The sequence below is a fragment of the Dromaius novaehollandiae genome, chromosome 1 (genome assembly GCF_036370855.1).
Source record: "Dromaius novaehollandiae isolate bDroNov1 chromosome 1, bDroNov1.hap1, whole genome shotgun sequence".
NCBI lineage: Eukaryota > Metazoa > Chordata > Aves > Casuariiformes > Dromaiidae > Dromaius > Dromaius novaehollandiae.
The window spans coordinates 70,736,469-70,760,845 of NC_088098.1; the positions used below are offsets into that span (position 1 = coordinate 70,736,469).

The 24,377-nt window shown below is 39.3% G+C and overlaps 1 protein-coding gene and 1 long non-coding RNA gene across 4 annotated transcripts in view; one reads left to right on the forward strand and one right to left on the reverse strand.

Annotated features, from left to right (window-relative positions):
- ETNK1 (ethanolamine kinase 1) overlaps positions 1-2,026 on the reverse strand; it is a 37,015-nt gene extending 34,989 nt beyond the window's left edge. The window contains exon 1 of the mRNA XM_026092645.2: positions 1,709-2,026. Within this exon, the coding sequence (XP_025948430.2) occupies positions 1,709-1,864 (156 nt within the window). The 5' untranslated portion in view covers positions 1,865-2,026. The remainder of the gene's footprint in view (positions 1-1,708) is intronic.
- Positions 2,010-19,485, forward strand: LOC112978885 (uncharacterized). Of its 3 annotated transcripts, XR_010390226.1 has the most exons (7): positions 2,010-2,177; positions 2,669-2,755; positions 9,190-9,302; positions 9,857-9,993; positions 10,818-10,871; positions 18,076-18,177; positions 18,713-19,485. It is a non-coding gene; the product is annotated as an uncharacterized LOC112978885 (long non-coding RNA). The 3 variants fall into 3 exon arrangements; XR_003258040.2 differs by having other exon boundaries at positions 2,011-2,755; XR_010390227.1 differs by lacking the exon at positions 2,669-2,755 and having other exon boundaries at positions 2,011-2,177.
- Positions 19,486-24,377: the final 4,892 nt, after the last annotated feature.

Consider the following 24,377-nt stretch of genomic DNA (forward strand, 5'->3'; position numbering starts at 1 on the left):
AGGAAGTAGCTTCTCTTTTCTTTTCTTTTTTTTTTTTTTTTTTTTTTAAACCTATTAGAACTTTCCCAAAAGGTTAAGGTCAGGCCTCCTCAGGGGAAAAGGTTTCAGTTTCATTTATTAGTTTTCCTGTATGCAAGAAAAAAAAAATCCTGTTGAGAACTACCTTCATCATACAACTAGAAGAACAAAAATATATACATTCTAACATCTCTGTTTAGCATCCTTTATGCTGCACAAGGTATTACACTGTTGCAAAGCTATTTCCACTGTACCTTAAGAGAAAACACTCCCTCCCTGAAGAGCAATGTCTTGTGTATGTTGGGAGTATGTCAAAAGCATACATAAATTATGCCTGTGGCCCTCAAGGAAATTACTTAGAAGAAGATATTAGCTTCATTTTTATACTGACTGGATTTATGTATGTCAGATTCCTTCCACTATTAGGAAACTTCTGAAAATTCCTGTCAGTTTATGTTCTATTGCCACAATGTGTTCAGTTTTTCTATAAAAATTACGTCTTGGCAAAGCTCTCTTCAGCGAACTTCACTAAGATAAGACACCTCTGTATATTAATAATTTTTGAGTAATACAGTTTAAAGGCATATAATGAAATGCTCAAATATACACAGGCTGTAACTCTACTGCTATTTTTGTCAGCTAAATTTACTGAAGATTTGTATGGGGCTAGCTTAAATATATTCTAAAAGCACAAAAGCAACCAGTCCTCAAGCAGATGATTCATCATAAACATCACGAATTGCTCACCTAGCTAAACGCCAGAGCGTAAGCCGTGATAAAATGCTGAATATATTCAAGATCTTAAGAGATGCAAGCAAGGACGTTAACGGGGCAGATGCTTATTACGATGAGATGGCGTCAGATTAAGAAAAAAAAAACTGAAGCGAATGTAAGGCTTTTGGTTTTATTTATTTTTTTCATGTGAAGGCGTCGGGAGAGCCCGCAAGGGCCCCCGGCGTCGACGGCGCCCAGGGGTAGGCGAGTCCCAGCTCGGCGCCGCGCCGCAGCGGCCGTTACCTCGGCGGCCGTTACCTCAGCGGCAACCCTCCCCCCCCCCCACCGCCGCACAACGGCGGCGCACGAAGCGCATCGCCAGCGCAGCCAGCCGGCCGCCGCCTCCTCACGCTGTCTCTGCCCCAGGGGAGGAGAAGATTTCCCCTTCGCTTTATGAAATCCCCTGCTCGGCATCGAGCCAGCCAGACGAAACCTCACGAGGACCTTGCTCTCCCTTCCCTCGCCGGCACCGCAGCCTTCGGCTCCCGGGCCGGCACGTCGGCAGCGGGCATCGTGCGTGCGGCAGGGTGGAGGGGAAGCAAGGCGAGAGCGGGGAGGGGGGAAGCTCCCTCCTCCCCTCCCCCTGAGATGGGGAGCCAACTTTCAGCGGGGAGGACATGAAAGGAGGAAGAGGAAAGAGCGCGGTGGGGAAGGAGGAGGGCTGGGAGGGGGCAGGGGATGCTGCGCGCCGACACGCCCCGCCGCCAGGCTGCCTAGCAAATGGGGCTCAGCGCAGGGGGCTGCACGGAGCAGGCGAGCGGGGAGGGGGAGGGGAAGGAAGCGAGGCAGCGGCTCCCCCGCACAATGGCCGCCCGCCCTCCCCCCTTCCTCCCCGGGGCTCGGGCTGCCGCATCCCCCGCCGGAGAGCCGGGCCCAGGCCCCGCGCTGTGCTCAGCCTCCCCCGCCGGGTCGGTACCTGCAGCGTCACCTCTTCGGGTCTCCAGTGGGGCCGCAGGCGGCGCAGGAGCTGCAGGGCGCCCTGGCGGTAGCCGGGCCCCTCCCGCTCACTGACGGTGATGTCCAGCTTGGGCACCTCCGGGGAGCCGGGCGGTACGTGGATGTAGTTGGACATGGCGGCAGGGCACGACGAGACAAGGACGGGCGGCTCTCGCAGGCGTCTCCTCAGCGGTGAAGCCGGCAACTGAGGGGGAAATTTCCACTTCGGCTCGCGATAAAGCGGCTCCACCTCCCCCTACTCCCCCCTCCCCTCCCCAGACTGCGGAGCGGAGCAGCCTGGGAGAGCGGGCGGGGCCTGCCGGCGCCCTGCCCTCGGCCCGCTCTGTGCACCCGCCGCCCCTCACCTGGCCGCCGCGGCCTGCGGAGCGGGGTTGGCGGGGGCACTGCACGACCGTCCGCCTCCGGGCTCGCGAGGCGCCGAGGAGACGGTTCATAACAGCTCCTCACTGCTGCGGTGGCGGCCCCGCGAGCGGCGGGCGGGCTGGCGGGCGGGCCCCGCGGCGAAGCGGGGCGTGAAGGAATGCGACGGGCAGCTGCCGCGGGGCCCCGGGGGGCGGGTCGCGGGGCCGGTGGCTGGTTTCAGCCGGTCTCCGAGTTATCTGCTGCGGTTAATTTTTTGCCTGTATCATTTTTGTGCCTTCGTATGCTTTTTTTTTTTTTTTTAATCCCCTGCGGGTTATGTACTTGCTCACCTCCTTCCTCCACTTACTTTCCAGTTTCCACCGGCGTTTCTTTGTGAGAGCGTTTGCAGTCCTCCAGAACCGGGGTGTGGGGGGGGAAGTGCTATGCATCTGCAACGATTTAAACATCTCCAGTAATACCATCCTTTGCATTAGCTGTGTGGAAGAGTCATGTTCTCTCTTTTCTTTCTTTTTTCCTTCCTTTGAGTTTTATCTTGTACATCTTCGTTATTTTTCAGGTTTTATAGGGCGGTTTGAACGCTTTATTTTCTGCCGGAAAAGTCAAACTCTACCAAAATACAGCATTTTGCCAGTCTAGAAAAAAAGTGATTATCCTGATATGTTGCAAGTATTTTGATATTATTCTTAATATTCCTAGAAGTACTTGCTCCGCAGCGCGTTCTGTGATCTTAGCTAGGAAACACTGAAGGTTCAAACTGTTCCTCTGTTACAAAGCAAGTTTATTAGTTAGCCTAAGGCACAAGAACTGGGCACCTACGCAAAGAGTAATTGTCAGTAATTGCAGTTGTCTCTGCCCTAAAGAGTTTTCACTCTAAATGGAGCCAGGTCAGGGGAAATTGGCATAACATACATTCAAATTGAAGGACGCAATGAGGGAAGGGGCTAGTTCTACAGTTTTAATTCTCATTAATTTCATATATGTTCCTTTTCAAGACTGCAATGCATTAGTAACCTTTCTACTTCTCGCACTACCATCTACTTGTGAAACTCTTACCAAGAAATACAGTCTTGTTGTCACTGAAGGGTTTTGCATAACCTGACTATGTATATTGTCACTCTATTCCTGCTATTTCTGTTGAACACTTCACCTTACCCTAATGTTTCTTCTTCATGTACTCACCTGCATGCCTGTCTCCTCAGACATCCTTCAACCTTTGGAACAGTCTCTCTGCGAGCAATTTCCCAAGTAATTTCCTTCTTAAATCTCTTTTTCTCTCTTCATTATTACTAACCTTGGTATTCTCTTCCACCTGGACTTTCATTCTGATCCTCCTCTAGTGTGTAAAATCTTTAGAGCAAGGAATCTATCTTTGTGGGCATTTAATAAACAAAATTTCCTTCTGTTGTGTTTGCATGAAAATGTAACATTTATGGGTTAGTGTTATTAGTGTAAATATTCTATATAAATAGCCTTTTCCAACAAAGATTAAAAGGGTAAGAATATGGGAGTCTGAATCCAATTTTAGAGTCACAAATACCAGAAAATTTCCAGATCTAAATGTTACAGCTTGAGTACATATCTAATGATAATATGCTTACCTTTATTTAAATCTGTCCCTTACAAGAAACTACTGAAAGTGCTATAACCCTCTATTCTGTGATACTGCTTCTGTTTTTTTATACACTAACTCACCACTTTTTTAAAATCTTTTTTCTCCATCTCATCTATTTTGACTTCTGTATTTCTCCCATTATTCCCCTCCACTTTCTTTTCTTTAAACTCTTAAAATTTGTCCTCACATTTAAATTCTTTTCTGTTTATATATATATATATATAAAGATTTCTTTAAACATATTAGCGATTTCATCATTTATACATGTTCAGTCTTATAAGTTAGTATTACCATAACGACTTGATATCACTCCATCTGATCAAGCATGCAATACATGGTGCCTGACTTGTGCTCAGGCGGTTTGGTAGATGATAAGCTAAGACTTATTTGTGGACTAAGGCAAAGTGACATTTTTGTTAAAAGAAAATGTCAAAGGTTGAATGCCCTGGCTTCCACATGCTAAATTCAACAAGAACTGGTCTAAAGAGAGATCAAGTTTGCTAATGCTGAACATAACACTTACTCCTGTCAGAAGCCCTGCTACTTTTGGTTGTTGACTCTGAGAAGCCTCGCAGACTTACGAAAGTCTTGCTAAATTTCCAGAAGTTTACTGTGAATACATTTTAAGCAGAAGGGGGAATGCAGTCATGGTGCTTAGATTGTTTGGGAATTAAGGGAATTGAACTTCTGCCTGCTAAATATTTATCAAATAGATGAAAGAAGGAAGAATGCTTAGGCAGAACCACTTTCATCTTTTCTGCTCATAGCATAAAGACATGCCCTTCTTGTTTGTCCTCATGATGCTTGGGGAATTCTTCGTTCCAGTGTTAAAACAGTTCAATAGAAGTTATAGCTGGCTATTAGCCCTATTTCTGCCCCTCTTCACCTTTTATTTCCTGTTCCTGTGTGTATTTGGTGTGTCCAAATCAAACCCCAGAAGACATTTTCTGAAGCCTGGGACTCTTCCTCAAAGTTTCCAAGAACGATTTCTTTCCTCTTAGTCTTTTTCTAACATCCACACCCTGCAAACTGTGAAATTTATTACTGAGGTCTAATGGGGTCCTCACAGGTTGCTAGATGTTTAGGTCAGCTGTAGCCTTGTTCCAAAAAAACCTGATGTTGCATGAAGTAGGAGTCTGGGAATAAATAGAATACCTTTTGTCTTAATGCCTGATATCTTTTTAGACACACTATACTGAATTAAAGTCATCCTAAGGCTGACTTTATGGATTTATGCAACATGGAATTTAAGAAAACACTGCGCTTTAGTCCTCTCCCAGGCCTGCACTCTAACAAGCGATCTCAGTATTGACTACATACAGCCTGTTTGACCTGCTTATACTTGCTATATTGGTATCCTCTTTTCCTTCTTCTGCTAATCAGAAACTAGGTTGTTGCCATTTCATTTAGTCCTGTGTTCTTCACCTTGCCTGTAGGTTAGTGTTGGAAGCCTTATACGCTCTTAAAAAATAAAAGAACAAAAGAAAGAGAAGCATCAGGCTCTGAACCAGTTTTAACTTCCCAGATGCAGTTCTCCTGGCTGCTTTCCAAAATCCAGTAATTCAGTAATTGCTTCAGAAGAACTCAGTGCATAAATGTGACTATAAATGGAAAATGTACCCCTTCTAGCCATAATTAATTTTAATAATAGTTTGCATGCCTGAGAGTCTCAAAATGCTGTCTTTATATTGTCCTAATCTTACAAATACAAAAATTGAGTCATAAGAAGGTTAAAATCTGCCATTAGACCAGTCAGTCAGTGGGTCTGGAAATAATTTTTGATTTCCAGTCCAGTCCTTTAATCACAACCTTTCTGCAGTGCTTTAAAGAATGTCATCTCTGTTGATTATCCAGCATGTGTTATTTGTGTCAAGATGAATCACATCTCTGTACACACACTGTTAAACTGTTATTCAACTCCTATATTTATTTATTATATTGATTTTTAAAGTGCCTGGTGCCCTAGCATCCATATTGATTTACCAGCTGCAATTCACAACACAGAAAGTTGATAGTTCTATCATATGTTTATTGTGCTCTGTAAACAGATTTCATTTTAATCCTGGTGAACACTAGCTTGAAATGTATTATTTTATAAAAATCCTGACAGTTTATAAATGTCTCCAAGGTAGATGCTGCTTGGTACGTTGTTTAAATGGTAAAAAAACATTTAGTGTGCAAGTTGCTTGACAGAAAAATAGATTATAGCTTTTTCAAGTATGTTTTCGAAAGCCATGTATGATAGCAGACTAAAACCATCAGTGCTCTTTGCAGTTTTACAACTTAATTTTTTAGTAGCATAGCAATCAGTGACAGTCATTTGACACATTCCATGGGATAACCTAGTTTCTTACTATCTTACTCCTGTTTTTTTCCAGTACGTGCATGGTGCTGTGCATAATGTCATCACTATAACAGATGTGAAGACATGTGAAATAGTTTAGTGGTTTTCAGCTCTTTCAGGGTTTCTCCTGGAAACTCTAGAAGTTTCTAATGGAAGTCTGGACATCTGACACAATAGGCTTGGTTACCTCGAAGGTCACTTCAGATGAATCCACAGACGTTTTTACTCTGTTCGGTCCCTGGCTGTGAATCCATGAAATGAAGGCTAAACGGCTCTGAATAGTTCTTCAATGACACATCCTGCAAGAGTCAGGAAATCTGGCCTCAACTAAGCAAAGCACTTAAGCATGCACTTAAATTAATCTCAGTTCAGCAAAGAAACAAAACCTGCCTAAATCGGTAGGACCAAATACATGCTTATGCTTAAGCAGGTGCTAAATTAATAGGAGCAGTTCAGTAAGGAATTGTGTGATTTTTCTGTTCTGATGGGGCTAAATTGCGTATTTGTTTATGGCTGTTTATAAAGGATGATAGCCATTGGGTATAAGGAAAGAAGAGAAAATTTTCCTACTAATAATACTGCTCAAAAATGGCAGTTAAATAAATAAAGCAGCACAAAATCAGGATTAAGACCAACATCTGCATTTATTTTAATAGAAATATTTGTATTTTAAAATATGAAGAGTAATTACAAGTTAACTGACCCTTAACTAAACTTGACCTGTACACACATCCAATGGTTTACCATATCCTGAAGCTTTCTCAAGGGCAACAAGTACGCACATTGCGTAAGGAGCCAAAGAAAGTCTACGTAAGCAGATTTAGAATGCCTTACATGTAAGAATAAATTCATCTGCAGTAATAAAAGAGGAATTGAATGACTTTTATATCTTCTTGAAGTTTAAGTTTCCTAACATATTGACTAATCAAACATCCTTCTATGAAGACAAGCTATAAACTTTAGTAATCTGAAACATTCTCTGTGAACAAAAAAAAAAAAAAAAAGGGCACTGAAGTGTTATGTAAGTTTGTAAAAGCAGCCTAGAAGACTTTTCCCCTGTTTTTCAGGTACTACCAGAATGCCATTCTGTATTCCCTAGTGAAATCTTTAATCAATTGTCATAGTTTAAGAAGCATGGGGGAGAGTTAGCTGAACTACATTAAAACAAAAAATGTGATAGAATCTTGAGAGACTATGATTATCATATACGAATGACTGTCAATTCACATTCAGCCTGAACCAATAATAAAGAAGGTGGAAAGGCAAAAAAGGGTGGCAAAGAGGAGAGAGGAGAAGAGTGAGGGAGAGGAAAGAACAGAAAGTTGTTTTTATTTTGTGTCAATGGGAGAAGAAATTACTAGGCTGGCATAGGTGTCTGCCTCACAAAAACATTACTCCAAGTGACCTTCTTGTTAACAATTTCAGGAAGGACTGAATAATCATAGAAATTATGCTACTTTCTTACCCGTGTAACTAATCCATTTGCATCAGGCTGATGGAAAACCACGAGGGCTCTGTGGGGCAATACCACTGCAGCCTTTCTTCCTTTAACCATTCTAAGAGCTTGCATATCTGGGCCTGTGTGTCCAGTAGAGACCAAGCTGGATGCTCGGTTAGGTGTCCCTGTTAGCATGTTTTCCCTAAACGTTACTTCCATCCTTGTTTATAGCCTGTTTCCTAAGGAATTAAGATTCACGTGACCAAACTCTGTGCCTGTTCTCCCTTAATAACTTCAGAAGCGGGGCACTTCAGAGCTCCACAGCAACTTGAAATCCCAAAGATAGTTGAAAGTCCTATAACTTTAAGGATTACTGAATAGAGAAGAAAATCAGGGATTTCTTACTGAAAGAAAGGAAGGTAGAGCTAAGCTTTCTTCCATGCTCTTGCTGCTTAAGAAGTAATTTACTTGTTTGACTCTCTACTTGGTTGCTTTGGGGCTTTTTGCAGCTTCTCTTCTGGGGAGAAGGAAGAAGTCCGTTCAGTTTAGAAAGGTGCGTAATCCTAACTTCTCTGGATTCAAACTGACTAGCATATTATAGCTTGGTATCCTTTGCTCAGGATAACCAAACTGCCTCCTTTTCCCTGATTTTACCCCCTCATTCCTTGTTTCTCATGTAGTGCCTTCATGCTTTGGTCCTTTCTTGACAGTACGGTGGAAGTAACTAGCAGATCTCTGAATAGCTCTTCTATGAAGGACTTGTGTTGCGTCCAAGGAACAAGCAACGTCACCCCAGATTTGTCCATGGTTCTTCAGTTTTTTTCCTTTCCTGCATCTCTTCTTTTTGTTCTATGATCTACATGCTTCCTTTTTGCTTATTTTTCATTGTCCCTTGTTTATAGCTAATTCCAGATTCCTTTTGGCTTCATCCTTTGTAGTGGGTTTCCTTGGTTGTGTATGTTACAGACTAGTACAGTCTAATTAAAATCAGTTATGTCTGAGAAGTAGAACTTTCAAAAGCATATTTCAACTGCTGTTACAGTCACTAGGAAAACTACCATTTACTTCATTGGGAGCAAAATGAAGTGAAACAGGCTATACCTGTATGCTCACATTAGCCTGGATTAAAGTTCACAGCTGAGCGCTTTTGTCACACTCCCTTTTCTTCATGCCCAGTTAGCCATGGTGCACATCACTGTGTATACCTTGGGGTGCCATGTGGGCTAGGGGTGCCTCAGGGCTGGTGTTGGGGGGCTTCTGCCAGGGCTGGGCCTTACTGCCAGGGCCTGTCCCCCTGCCTGGAGGGAGCAGGGCACAGTGGGGCTAGGGTTGGGCGGGGGGCGGGGGAGGCCAGTTTGTGGCCAGGCAAGGGCAGGGCTGAGGTTGGGCTGGAGCTGGCACTGCTGCAGTGCCTCAGGGCAGGGACTGATGGTCCCGGGGCTGGGATGAGATGGGTCTGGGAGATGCCTGGGTGTGCCTGTGGGACCCTGGCAGTGTCCCCACTCTGGAGCAAAACAACTGGCTTTCAAGGAGGTACGGGAGAAGCAAATCTTAATTCCAGAGGGGCAGACTCTTATTTCCATTCTGAACCTACAAACTATAGGACACCATCTCAGCATGCTTTCGAAAGTCCTACAGATTTTTTTTTGGTTTTAATTGTTTATTTTATTATTTGTCCTACAGATTGTTTTTACTGATGCTGGGAATCTCAGAGGTTAAAGGGTTTGCCAAAGAAGTACGATGGGCACAAGAGAAGAATGCCTCCCAACAACCTGAGACTTGCACGCAGACTGCAGGTATCTTTTACATTCTTCTCTGTTTGCATCTGCTGCTAAGCATGGGAAATTACAGAATTAGTCAGCTTCACTTGTATTTCTGTTCAGGGAGAGCTTAAAACAGTAATGAAATTAAATTTGAAGTTTAGAGATAATAAAACTATGTATTAAGGAAAGAACAATAAAACTCTAGCAAACATGCCAAGAGTAAAAGGGCCAGCTTTTGCCAAAGCTTCTGTCTTCTCCGCATCAGGCTGTGGAGCTCAACTAGAGGCAGACAGGAAGGGAGACAAGGAGAATTGTTGGCCTGGGTCCTGCCAACATAGATAACAAATAATAAGCAGGAGAGTCACTGAGGAGGAGGGTAAGAAAAGCTGCTAATACAGGAACACCCTGTCTTACTAGGAGGTCACAGTGCAAGTGGAATTCTGAGTTTAAGACTTTTATCAAAACACCTAGAAAGAGAACTGGAAGCCTCACTGCAATGTAAACACGCATACTGTTAATCATTACCAGCTTTCCTAAATTCTCCTTCTTTCTCATATTCACTTAAAATATTTCCTTTCCTACAACAGATCTACTGCTGCAGTCTTTAAACTTGAAGAGCTGACAACTTTTCTGGCTTGTTTGAATCGGCAAAACTTTTAACATGTGAAAAGGAAAGAATATGCATTCCTGCTCCAACCCCCTGCCTCCCTCCGCAGCAGCAGAGGTGAGGAGCATTGCCTCTTGTTCTTTCTCACAGGCTGAAGTTTTGCATTTCTTTGTTAAGTGGGCCTCCCAGCCCACAATCTATAAAGACCGCAGTTTGCCCAGAGCACAGCAGAGAATCTTTTGCAAACACATGCAATCGCAACGTTTTGTTTCTGTGATCCATGTATATTCCGCCTGTTGTTCAGAGGTTTAAATTTTTATCTTGACTTTTAAATATCTAAGTTAGTAGCATTTTTATTTAGAAGATACTATTTTCTGTGGTATTCGCTACAATTGGCTGTGTTCTGAGCACGATGGGAGCTTAGTCAGCTGTTAGTACAACTGAGAGGCTGAGACTTGTTTTTCTTCTTTTTATCCCTTTCACCCAGTGGAAGGTTTCCTGCTGCTCACTCTACTGATATTTGATATCCTGCCTCCAACTGATGTTCAACTTACTTTTAAAAAACATCATGTCAACTAGCTCTGTTAATTATCATTCATTCTGTCTTTTTTTTTTTTTTTTTTTTTTTTAACTGTACTGCAAGATATTTTGGAGGTGTTACTTCCTCAGGAGAATAGTTTTTTTTCTGATCTGACTCCCTCCTCTGTAATCAAAAAAAGTCATGTTCTCATGCTTTGTAACCATGTATTTATTTAATCTACAGAATTAAAAGAATGCTTACAGTAAACAAAGGAGTCAGTCAGCAGCTTTTCAGAATGTCTGTTACAAGTAATATTTTAATGCAATAAGAAGGGAACTTGAGAGATTTCTTGAGTTTTTCTTGATGTAGTTTACATTCTAATAGATCTTCCCGATAAACATTGTTCCTTTTTTTTTTTTAGATGACAAATGATCTTTCTGGCAACAACATCAACTGCCTACATTGGAAATAAACAGTAGGAATCCCTTAATATAAAGTTATTGATCATTTAATCAAATGTATCACTATAAGCCATGCTAAAAACTGTCTCTTTGTCTCTTTAAGATGAGCAAATGAGTAAAACATTTCTAAAACCCTATTCTACCATGAATGTTGAACACCCTGGTTATCTTTACAAGTATTTCTTTTTCACTGGCAGTAACTTAAGGGTCTTTGGGAACAGGAAGCTTTAATCTGTAGACAAACACAATCAGTATATAAAAACAGAAATACCCAAAGAATGTTTTAAACGTAGACTGATTGCCCCTACAATCACATTGATTAATTGCCCTAAATTGTGTATTTATAAAAAATCTGCAATATCATCCACAGATCCTTAGTGGTGGATGTGTGGAACTCATGAGACTGCTCCTCTGTGACAGTCAGTTCTGGTTCAAAAACCATTGTCTTGCTTCGCTTTGCTCAGTTAAGCTGTATGAAGTAATCATCTCAAGGGGTCAAGGTCAACTTCTATATGATCCCTAAGGGATCACCAAAACAGCTCTGCCACAGCCCCAACCAGATCCTATCTTACAAGCCAGTACCACACATGGACCAGACTCTGCCATGATTAAAATAGAATAAACCCAGACATTTGATTCTTCAGAACCCTTAAAAAAGAATCTTTAAAACATCTTGATTAATTTGAGGTCATGGCTTAGTTGTAGTTCACGTCTTGTCAGTCATGGATTTACTTTTCCTCCACCATACTTTTCATAATGTTTGAAAGAAGTTTTTCTAAATCATGTGTTTACATGAAAGTCAGTGCTAGAAGCCAAACCTTTGTCAGAAAATATTTACTCATACAGTACCATCTCCCTTGCTTACTCTTTTATAAAGCAAATTCATAACTTAGCGTCCAGAAATTTTCTGGATTTCTGCTATTCTCTGACATATTTTTACTGTCTTATTTTTGTGGTGTCTTTCAGCAGTCTTTCCTCAGGTAGCTGTTCAAATCTGATCCTAATTATTCAGTAGATGTTTTCATAAAAAGAGAGAGGCTTCTCTGAGAAAGAAAAGCTCAGATATAAGAGGTTTTACCTGGTGAAAAGAATCTAGGAAAAAGCTGAATTTCATATGGTGAAGGATCACAGAATGCAAATACAAGGACCTAGCGCATTTTTGATGCTGTCCTTGAAAGAGGTGTGATCAGCAAACAGGATCAGAAAAAGGTTAGTAATTATGAAGCATAGTTACCATAATGTTTGGGTTTTGAATACTGAATCAGGAAACATTCTTAATTTTAAGCACAAAACAGTAAATAACAGAAAATCTGCATGGTAGAGAAGCTTAGGCTCAAAGTTCAAGAAACAACTGAAATGGACACAGAAGCAGCTATGGAGATACACTTCCTATGTCTCTGACCCAATTTTACAGAACCTTGAAATAAATTCCAATTTTATATGCGCAAAATACGTTTCCATGTGGACACAAGGTGAGTGAATGCAATACAAACAGTTCAAGAATAAGATAGGCAGTTTCCATAGACATAGTCTATGGAATTCTTTTTTTGAAAAACATAATTATTACTTTTATGTCTCTTATCAGGAAATCATGGAATTCACTCCAATAAAACTTATGTCCAGTGAATTTAAAATAAATAAAAGCAAAGCATTTGTAACTGTTATAGATCTGTGGAAAACACTGCTTTGGGCAGTTAATTAAATTCTGTGGCTGGATAATTTTATGGTTGATAATAATACCTGCAGGTACACTACACAGCAAGATGAGGATAATTAAGATAAGAGTAATTAATTCTTATTCTTATTTGGTATAAACTAAATGGTCTAAAAGGCAGGAGGGAATTTTTTCTTCCAAACTTTATTTTAGGTACAGGATTGCATACTCGTTTAGTGAATGCTAGAGCCTTTTCTACCTTTTTTGGGAAGCCTTTGGTTCTTGGATACTTCTGACAATAGGACAGTGGATCACTGGTATCATCTGATACCAGATTATTTTTTAGTGACTTTGTGGAAAACCACAAGGCCTGCGAACAAACAAGTGGTCATTCATAGTGAGAGCAACTCATTGTATTATATATATATTCAAAAGTGTGTAGAAATACATACTGATTGTACTACATTCATGTAGTCATATATAAATGTTTTAGTACATTTTGAATTTCTAAGCTGAGTGCACCTTAAGAATTCAAATTTGTTCCTACATTAAGCATTCAGCGCACATGCTTCTGAACATCAGTGTGGAGATCAGAGAGAAAGAAAGAGTTCTGCCACTGAAGGTTTCTTCTCCCTTAATGAGCTTCCCAGCCCTTCACCGGCTGCTGAGGAAATCCAGGTCCTTAGAGAATTCTGTATAATTCTCAGTGTCATTTTATATACAAGCCTAACTGTGTATCAACGGTGCTGCAAGTGTGGAATACACATATATTAGCTTTTCACTTCTATTTCTCTGTTTTTGTAATTGCACCCTGATAGGGCATTATTCTGTTTTTTTGTAACCTTGTTTGACTGAGCGACAAATATGATGTGGTTGCTAATAAAGGCAAAAGGAATCCTAGAATATATCAAGCAAGGTAGCCCCAAAAGAGATTAGGAATTAAGGGTTTTATAAAAGCACTGTTGAGATCTCATCTGAAGTACTGTGTACAATTCTCGTCCCATATGTTCAAAACTGAAACAGGTATGGATAAGGCATAACATGATTAGGCAGATGGAGACACATAGTCTCTTATAAAAGGAGTCTGGAAGAGCTTGGCTCTTCCAATCTAGCGAAAGAAAAGCTGTGTATGGACAGAAACATCCTTTACAAAAACATTAGGGCAGATATACCCTGAAGGGAGAAGACCTATTTAGGTTAAAAGACAATATTGGTATGCATAAAATAGGCGTAAACTGCTATTGAAGTTCTAGTTAGAAATTTCTAACTATGCAATGAGATTCTTAAACAGCCTTCAAGTATGAGTATTAGGGACAAGAACTGTCTTTGAGTATAAGTCCAAGCTTGATTTTATTATTAAGTTTAAGCATCTGTTCTTTTTCTGAACCTAAGCGAGAGGGGTATTTCATAGTGATTGCTTTTTAAAGCGTCAGTACATTTTATGCACATACCTGTTTCCCCAAATGTACCCTTTTAATCCAGGAAAAAAAAAGAAAGAATGAGCTTATCTACAAGTTAACTAGTTATATATTATCTTCTGAAAAGACCAACAGGCTTAGTTTAATTACAAGAAACTTGATACCTTTGTCCTGCTTGATACTGAATGAAAAGGAATGCTCTTTTTAATGTCTGATAGCCTATCATCTTTAAGAAATATCAGACACTCTCTGTGAGTTTATTCTGATCAGATAGGGAAGTGGAGAACAACAGCTAGCTAGCTAGCTAGCTGTACTTTAAATTTAGTGCCCTGCTGTTTTCAGTTGTGGCAGTTTGGAATGAGAAAAGATGCACAGAAGCATGACCCACCTCTGGTTTTGAGTTTTGGAACTATATGATGATCTGATGTGGCTAAAACATAATCACTCTTTCCAGATTACTTTTCAGCTGCATCAGCTACCTGATTTGGTTCACCACAATTTAGGCATCACCAGTTAATACAGCTGTGACTAAGGATCATATTTTAACACATACCAGAGTACTTTTAAGTAATTGGGTGAAAAAATATATATAGTCACCAAGAACATAAAATGAAGGCAGAACCGGTCTACGAGCTGAAGGTTCCCTCTCCACTGGGAGTCTTTCAGTATCAAAGATTGATTTTAAGTGTAACAGCATACTCTGATAATGAAGTCTCAATCTGAAACTGGAAAAGATTGTAGCTGCAAAGGTTGCATCTGAAGGAAAGCCGTTAGCTCATTGCTGCATGCAGATGACAAAAGCTCTCCATAGACACAAGTGCAATTGCTTATCAAACACTCGCTGATGATCCCAAAAAAAGCCTTGCAAAAAGTGAATTACAAGTGCTTGTTAAATATTCAAAATTGCAGGTGGAGTCATCATACTTTCGACACTTTTCTATTGGCTCCCTTAGCTTAGGAACATTGCTCTTAAATAGATTTTGCTTCACCCTCATCCATGCTCCAGTCTAAGACACTCAGCTAAGAATTCAGGAGCGCCCTCAGGTGCAGATGAATATCAGAATACATGACAATAACATCTAATACATGTGCATTTCAAACATCTAATAACATATGCGTAAAAATTACTGCCTGAAGAGAACAGGCAGTATTTTTCTAACAGAGTTTCACCCTAAGCCACTGACTGTGCTTTTAGACTACAAGAAATCTAACCATGAAAATTTCTAATATCGTATCTGTGGCTATGGATTAGTTTTAATAGGCCATCTGCAGTATAACTAATCTATTATGGTAGTCCATGTGTTGTCGTATCTCAATGACACAAATGAAACCAATGACAAAAACCAAAACCAAGCACTTACATGCATGTTTTTATAACACAAGATCTTACCCAGGAGATATCACAAGAAAAATGTTTCAAATGTTATCTGACATGGTTAATGCTTTTTTAAACTTGAAAATAAATGTTATCATGCTGCTTCCCCCCACAAACAGACAATAACAAGGTTAAAATAATACTAGGTCTGTCTTAATTTCAAAACAATCCTCCAAAATGAAGTGAAGGCTGAAATGCTTGATCTGTTGACCTAAAGCACTGAAACTTACATAGTGTATTGAGATAATCTCAGACATAAATGAAAAATCACTGGAAAAGACGGCCATAGATAAAATATGATAAAAAAGGTAATAGTGGTTAACTCTTTGGATTCAGAGGGCGTATTACAATTAGGCTGTAAAAAATTCAAGGCCTTGTCTTCACACAGGTCATAGGTGTATTTTGCAACAGATTCTTGAATTAGTTATCTTTCTAAACTATTACATGGATACTTATCTTTGAAAGCTTATTATATCAACCTAGCGTGCCTTTGTCTGCTGGGTAGGGTGTTCAGGAGTCACATCAATAAAATCAGGAAAAATAGTCGATTTGCATACTGCTGAAGATCATTTGTGAGTCATCTTAAGACTGGTACTGTAAAATTAAAATTAGTGTTTTATTAATATATTGATGATTAATATTATAATATTCATTATCATTTTTATTATAAATAGATGGATATGCTGGAATATTCTTATTTCAATGTGCCTCTTTCAGACTGTTAAGATTTGCCAAGGCAGGTCTGTTCTCAGTCCCTAAATTTAGTAATGACCAGATATCAGAGATCCTTCTTCCTCCAAGGGCCTAAACTGTAGGATACAGTTCTTATGGGATGACCATAACATATAAGCATAGTTGAAAACTCTTCTGGACCACTGCAGAGAGCAATATTTTGGGGGGGGGGGGCTACTTTTTAAAAATCCAGTAGTGTTTCTCCTAATTTTGTGTTAAATATGAATTTACTTTCAGTTTTAGCAGAATTTGCCCAAGTCCTGCCCCCAGCCCTTGCCTGAGAGCTGTGGCAGGTTGGCTGTGTCCAGCCTCACGGTGCGAATATCACCACCTCGCCACCTTGTCTTCCTGACGTGGTCTTGGACCTGCCTCGTGACCACGGACCTGCCTGGCAGATGGACCCGCTCTGCTCCCCTTGTTTGGGTGCTGCGAGCCTGTGCCCTTGGGGCTGCTGCCACCGCTGTTCCTGCCTGCCGTGCTGTGCCCCCAGCTCCTGGCTTGCCTGCCCTTGCAAAGTGGGCTACTCTCGCTGCTCTCTGAGTCTGTGTTAAACTTTCGCACATCCAAAGATGCTCAGTCATCTCACAAAATTATTAAGAAGTATAGTTAATTTATGCACTTAGCATACGTTTCTGGAGTTGGGCTGTTCATAACCATCCTTGCTAATAAAATCAAAGCAGTATCTCTCCCAGCTGCTATCAAAACAGTCCAAGGTGATGATCATAACTCTCCTGTACATAAAAGCAAAGAAAGGGCAGAACAAGTCTGATGAATGAGAATTTTTTGTACTTTGAAAGCAGTTTGGAGACACTGTTCTCATATTTCAAAAGCTCTATAAATTGCAGTTAACAGGGTCAAATGCAGCATTGAACACAACTTTGTCAGGAATGAATTATGATAGTACACAGAGAAAAACCACAAGATGACAGAGTCCAGCATCCTTCTTTAGTTATGCTTATAGCCAGGTTTTACTGTACAAGAGTTTCCACTTAAGAAGTAAGGTGATAAGCAGAGAATATAAAGAGTTTGACTCAATGGCCAGTAAGTGAGGGAGTGAACTGGATTAATTCACAATAACTCAAATGGGCCAGTACTAAGGCCATCCACCTTCTCTCCTTTCCATTCTATATAATATAGTTATATGCATCCAGGGCTATACATAAATTGGAATATTTTGGAAAAGTGTGCTTTGTGTGGTTGTAGTTCTCCTGCAGGTCCCGAGCTTCTATACTTTCTCTTTGACTGGAGACTTCCTCCTTGACCCCTATGGGAAGCAGGAATATGTATAGGAATACACTTACAAATAAAAAAAATTACTTTGTTAGAAGCAGTCACCCTGATCACCCCAATAACCTATCAGCAAAAGATAAGAAAAATCTTTTATACTTTGGACTTCTGTCAATCTTCATATGCAATCTTCATATGCTTCATAAGCATAAATTTAATCTCAAAGACCACCTAGATCTGCTCCCTAATACGGACCGTTAAAGCTTATAGCAGCAAGCATAGTTCTACCAAGCCACACCACACCACACAAGACACAAAAGGAGAAAATACAACATGAACTTTCAACTTCTAGTTGGGGTTTCTTGCCTCCCCATATCCTCTGAGAGCTCTGGATAAGAACGGGCCAGTTTTTTCCTATTAGTTTACCTTTTTGCCCTAACACTGAGAGCCTGGAAAGAAAGTTTTTCCAGTTAGCTGGTAAAGTGCTTCATATCATAGCAATCAGTTTTTCCCACTTTCTTCACATGATATGTCACAACCACTCTGTTAAGCTGAGTTTTGTTGATATTTTCTGCAGCCACAGAACACTTTTCACAACAAATTGATAAAAAATAAAGTGAATTACAGGGGTGTTACTTTAGGTTTCAAGTTTAAGCTGCTAACTTTACCAGCCTGAGTTGAGAGCTTAGTTTTTATGCTCCCCATGTACTAACTGGGGAAAAGAGAATTCAGATCAGGAGTCTCCTTGTCTCCTCTGGCTTGGCTTGAAAGTTAAACTCCTAAAATAAACAATGTGAACCCCTCTGTTTCAGATGTTTTGACAGCAAATGAGTATCAGTGTAGACACAAGCCTGCATTCCATGCTTGTATGAAGCTGAACACAAGGCCTTGCATGCTGCTGGAGGCAAAACTTCGTGAGTTTGCTTTATGAATTTGTATTTTTATATATTCAACAAAACATTAATGTATAATTATTTTTATGTTTAATAGCTCACAACATCATGCATACTCCAAATGGAACACAAGAAGGAAAAGCATCATGTGGTTCTTAAGAAGTCCATTCATTTTAAGTTTTAGAAAACAAAGATTTATTGTTTTACTTGTAATCCAATTTAATCTCTTTAATGCAGGAAATAACTTGCATATCTAGTGAAGGATCATGAAGACTACTCTATAGATATTTTATGTAGTTACTATACTTAAAATAGTCTCCTCTGAGACAAAGACCAATTGGCTGAGGAGTACGCATGTACTCTTGCTGCCTGTGCCATAGCTGTTGACAAGACAAGATACACAGACCACAGGTTTTACAAGCACTAGCCCACTTTGAAATTTCAGGACCATCATCTTTGATCCTGACAGCAATTTCAATATATAAAAATGTATTTTTATCAATATTTCCATGTTTTGGGATAGGAAATAAAAAATCTATTTATTATATTTGCACAGGAAAAAGGAAGACAAAATGCCAACAATGTTAACCAGAAGAAAGAAAAAAGCCCAGGAAACATAACTATTTTAATAACTGTGCAAGTCCAATACATACTGCAATTGCAGTTATGTTTCATTTCTTTGACTCAACCCTGAAAAGGAGAAAGGGCAGTAATGTTGAAAGCACTACCGAAGGTCTAATTATTGTCTAATGATATAAATACTGTTGCTGATAATTACACTTAATTAAATTATTAACTAGGTGTTGACTAATTAACTAGGGCTTTGTAAATGTGAAGCACTCTTAATAGCTATTATTATTGTACTGCTTATAACTAAATATCTTTGCTACCGCATGTGTACACAGGCTTCTGCTGCAATCTCTGTGAACTGATATCCCAGTTATGCCATTGCCACTCATTGCTCATAAAATGTACAAAGCTATATGCAATGTTATTTCCCTTAAAGAACTGTAAAAAAGATAAATGATATCCAATGAGCTGAGAACATGACATCAGATCCAGTTGTTTGATTCCCTCGGTAGGTAATTGCGTACATTCCCATGTGAGTGCATATTTTTTTTATCTGCCTTCTTTTAACTCTGTATGGAAATTGAGACTTTCAAATATTTCAATAATAGCATGAAATGGAGTATTTTAATGGCCTTTTGTTTTTATGAACTGCTTGATATGAGCCAAATCTCAAACTGCTTAAGTCAATAAAAGATTGCCATTGACTCCAGCGGACTATTGGAGAGACCTTACATTCAAAAGAATAAAATGTTGAGATCACTTCAGTGTAGTATTCTTTGGTTCCAAAGGGGATTGGATATCTTCATTTGTTATCCAGGAAATGAATGTACCTAAATAATTCAGAAATCTAATTTTTGGTCTGAGAAATTATGAGGCTTATTCTTCTTTCTTAATGCAAGATTTGAGAATAATTCTTGGCTTCTGATTTTCTTCAAAAGACAAGGGCTTATTCAATTCAGTTGACTTGTATGGGAATAATATTTTAGAATATTATTGGAATTTATTGGATAAGTTTCTCATACGTATTATAGTCAAATCCAGATAAATGTGCAAATATCCTGTTGTATCACTAGTACACTATTTAAATTTCCTGACAATCTTCAACTTCAAAAATTAATTTGAAGATACTGTCTTCCTTCTGAAGTCCAAATAAATTCAGTTCCTGTATAATGTAAAGGAATAGACCATTTTATCATATATCCCCAAAGTCAGCTCAACTTATTTTCCTAGTTCCATTAGCCTGGGAACTACTTTGAATGGATTCAGGACATAAGTAAACCATCAGTGTATACCATTACTTATATATCACATACTTTAATTCCATAAGGGAAATCATTTGTTATGATCATCTGAATTTTACCTAATAATTATCACATCAAGATTAAAAAAGCATTATTGAGAGAGGTAGCTTTAGGCAAAGTAGGATAAAATTAGCAAAACTGTGCCCATGACATTGTTCCCAAGTAGCTGAGAGTCCAAGTGAACCTTTTGGCTCAACTACTAGGCACTGTTTATTGACTGTGTTCAAGGCTGCCTTCTGGAGCTGTCTCCAGGCTTGCTCTCGGTATGGACCTGCCCTGGCAGTGAGATGACAATAATGGAGGACTGGAAGCTGCCCACAGTCACTTTTCTCCTTTATGTAGTGCTTGTCTTATCAAGGCTGTGGATCTTTTCTTTTACTCTTATCCATACATCAGCAAAAAACAGTCTTAGTGATGGAGCTACAGATTTTAAGTGCTCCCAATGACATAAGATTATGAGCAATTCAAAATACGTATCTTTGATATCTTCAAAGATAACTCACCTTTCTGCAAGTCATGCACACGTATTTCCTGTTTTAATTTGTCTCACTTAGACTTCCATCCTTTCTATATCATTGCCTGCTATATGGAAGAGCCTTATGGTATCAGGAATTTGTTCATGTAGATAATAACAGATATTAAAAGTGCTCTTCATCTTTTGTTTAAACAGGGTAGTTAGAGTGAACATCTCCAGTGTAGCTCGGAAACCTCAGCAATGAAATCTTGTTCCCCCAGGAATTCATAGCAAAGCTAGTTATTCATCTCAGTAAGATGGGGTTTCACCCTACTGATTTTATTGAGAGAGGATTTCACTTCATGTCTTCTGATCTAATGAGAGGGATTAGGGGTTCCAATGCCATATCAAATACATAAAGAAAAAATACTGAATAGTAGTGATCATGATTTTGCCCCTGTCTAAATCCTTGAAGTGGGCCCAAAGCACAGCATATATACAGGCAGAGCGGATGTAAGGTTTTTCTTCTGGGACAGCTGAGTTCCTTTATATATATATGTGTGTATATGTGTGTATATGTATATATACACACACACACATATATGAGAGAGAGAAAGAGAGAGAGAGAGAGGTATCAGCTGATATCACAGGATCCCTGTGAGCATTATTAAAATATATTTTTGGATTGCTGGCCCATAGATTTCAGACAGATTTTTTTTGGAAACACCCAGTTTTACAGAGAAATGCAGGGATTTTTCCAGAAACCAAGAACTGCCACTGTAAGGTTTTTCATGTTGATAATAGCTGGCAAAGACTGCTGTTATGGGGACTGCTTAGCACAATAACTGAAGTAGAAATGGAACCAGTATCTTCTGTGAATGCTAATAAGCAAAAGCAGATACACTTTAAGTATTTTTAGACTCCTGATGAAAGTCTCTTCGGTGTGTTTCAGTAAGCTTTCATTCATTTTAATTCGAATCAGCTTAATGTGATATTATCCAAAAGCACTCTTACCAACAGTTGAGAGACAGCCCACCACGTTTCAAATCACATTGTAACCTGAGGGAAGCTTATGCTACAACCTTCAAATCTGTATCTTAAAGAAGGCTAGTAAACTAATATTGAAACATACCCTAAAGGGAAGGGTCAGCAGCCTAGATTTAGGGAGAAGACCTGTTCTTTAGAGTATCAGTTTCTAGACTAAGGGTTCAAGATGCAAATCTGTCACAAAGAAAATCTCTCTTTGTTGGAAATCAAAGCATATACTTAGCTAGCAGTTAAGCAGAAAACATAACACAAAACAAAACCCTGTAATACTTACAACACTTGGGAAAGAAAGGATCCATGTCTCTTTACATTTAGATGGTAAAAAGCTCTCAGCTTCCCCATGTGTAACCATCCTATTTTTATGACACTCATCGTTCTACACAAGTTGTCTTTTATATTATAATTAGCAGCATTCTTCATTGCAGAAGTTGGGTTACAATGCATTTGGATACATGACAATATCTGGTCAAATAAGATAATACTGCTGTTTAAGCATGTCACACTTGTTATCTTTCTGAAACATGGACTTCTATTGTCATGACCCACTGAAACATCACTTTTAAGCAGAAGGGGAAAATTTAGCAGGAGACAAAATGCTAAAGCACCAAGTCAGTTTCTTGCATAGTTTTTGCCCTTATGATGAAAATACATGTCTTCGTGGCATTTCCTCTGGAATTCTGGTGCGCATATTACTGAGAAAGTATATACTAAAGCTTTAATTTTAAGCATATTCATTACATTAAACATCATTTGCCTAAATAGAGAGAAATCTAATGCTTGTTTTAGATGCCTCACACAGTTTATATATATATTCAAACGCTTTGACGAAACTTTCACCTTCTACCTTTCCGTAACTCCCTTCTGGCCTTAGGAACTGGAACACTATTGGGATGAAATCTGTTAAGTGACTTGCTAATTTATGGGAAGACAGGTCTGATCCTGTCAGTAAAGAAAGCCCTTAGCCCTAAGACAGGTATAATACCAAGCAGGTTTCGTAGAGCATTAAATCATATCTAATTGATTCTTCCAAGAATCTAAGAAACAGATTCAAACTGGTGCTCCAAAAACAAGCGTTTTTCATGTTTCTGATCTTTGTGCGTGCTAAAATTTTCTTTGCAAAAATCTTTGGACACAAGTTTTAGTGAAATAAGTATGTATTGCACCAGTCCCTGTATTTTGTTATCTCAGAAAGTAGGAGAGAGGCATGTGCACTATCCAATGCTGGTAAAACTTCATTGGAACACTTGTTTCCAGTTTGGGATACTACATTTCAAGAAAAACTGTGGCCTGTTCAGAGTCTTCAGAGAAAAGGAAGAGAATGTTCAGAGATATCAACAAAGATTGATGAAGAAAGATTGGAAAAATTAAAGTTACTGATTTTAAACAGCCAAAAAAAAAAAAAAAGATAAGTCCTTCAGTACATAAAAAACTATTGCAGGAGTAGATGTTGAAAGGGAATAATTATTCATTCTCTGTTATATTATAGGAGATAGGGGTCCACAAATGAAATCAGTTAAGTTGAAAATAAAAAGGAGATAAACTTTCCCAAAACAAGTGGTTAACTTGTGCTGTGGGTTTTTTTTAAAAAAAGCTTACCTAAAAGCATATGTACCAGTTATTACCAGTCTAATCCAGTAAGGCTCTTTTCATGTTTCTAAAGTGTTCTAATCTGTTCTCCAGGTTCAGTGGATAAGACAAGGGAAAAACAAAACAAAACAAAACAAACATCTCTATTTTAGCACAAAAGATTCAGTTTAAACATTAGAAAAACCTTTTTAAATAAGTTTGTGAACAAAAAGCATTGAAGTGAATTGCCTGGGAAGATGAAGAGTTAGGGTCTTTAAGAATCAGAAGTGATACAGGTTTACCCAAACCTGCCTGGAAGAGTTTACTGTGTTGATGTTCTCTTGAATGCTTCCTTTTCAGCAAGCATCTGGCACAACAATACTTGAATTGTCCATGGCCTGTCCCAAATTGCAGCTATCTCATTTAACAAAGCAGTATATTCAGTCAGGTATTCATTGTATTAACTAGCCATTAGTCAGTCATGCTGTCTGATCCCTGGAGAACAGAGAGCTTCATTTTTTTGTTCAGTGTTGCAGAACTTGTCCCAGTCGCTCTTCTACTGAAGGGAAGAAAACAAGAACAGAAGAGCTAATGATAGAATTTTAAAAAGACATAAAAAAACTTAGATTTAAGATTCCTTTAAAAAATTTAAATTAAATGTAAGTAACAAGATAGAATTTATTGGACAGATAAGGTTTTAGCATAATTTACAGAAATCTATTTCACATTCACAGAGGACTACCACATGTATTACTGGCGAGTATCACGTACTGTTCCAGATAGTCAGCCTTTTTTAGAAGTGTGTATATAATAAAGTTTTTCTTCTGTATTATTTTGAAACAATTTAAATTTTATTATAGCAAGAATACTGTGACAGCTCTAAATGGAATGGCTCTCTAGCATTTTCAGAGAGGTAAAGGGACGTGGGCATACTGGAGACAGTTCGTTACTCAGCATTTACCATCAGCCAGCCAGTTGAATATGTATTCCACACATGGACTATGCTGACATGTGGTACCCAGCTGAAGTGTATACATTGTACCAAGTTTTCTCTATATGACCGCGTATGAGTTTTCTCTTACTGCTGGTAAGACTGCATAAGCAGCATCTGATGTGACAGAGAAAGGCACACAAAAGACACATCCACCTCTCCATCCTTGGCTGCAATCCAACATAAAAATCTTGGTCTGGCTCAAGGAATCTGTGCCTGACTAGAGAAGGGTTTAGGAAGACCCTGGCCTCACAAACACGTTTCCACTTGTAATTCCTCTGTAGTGGTCTGC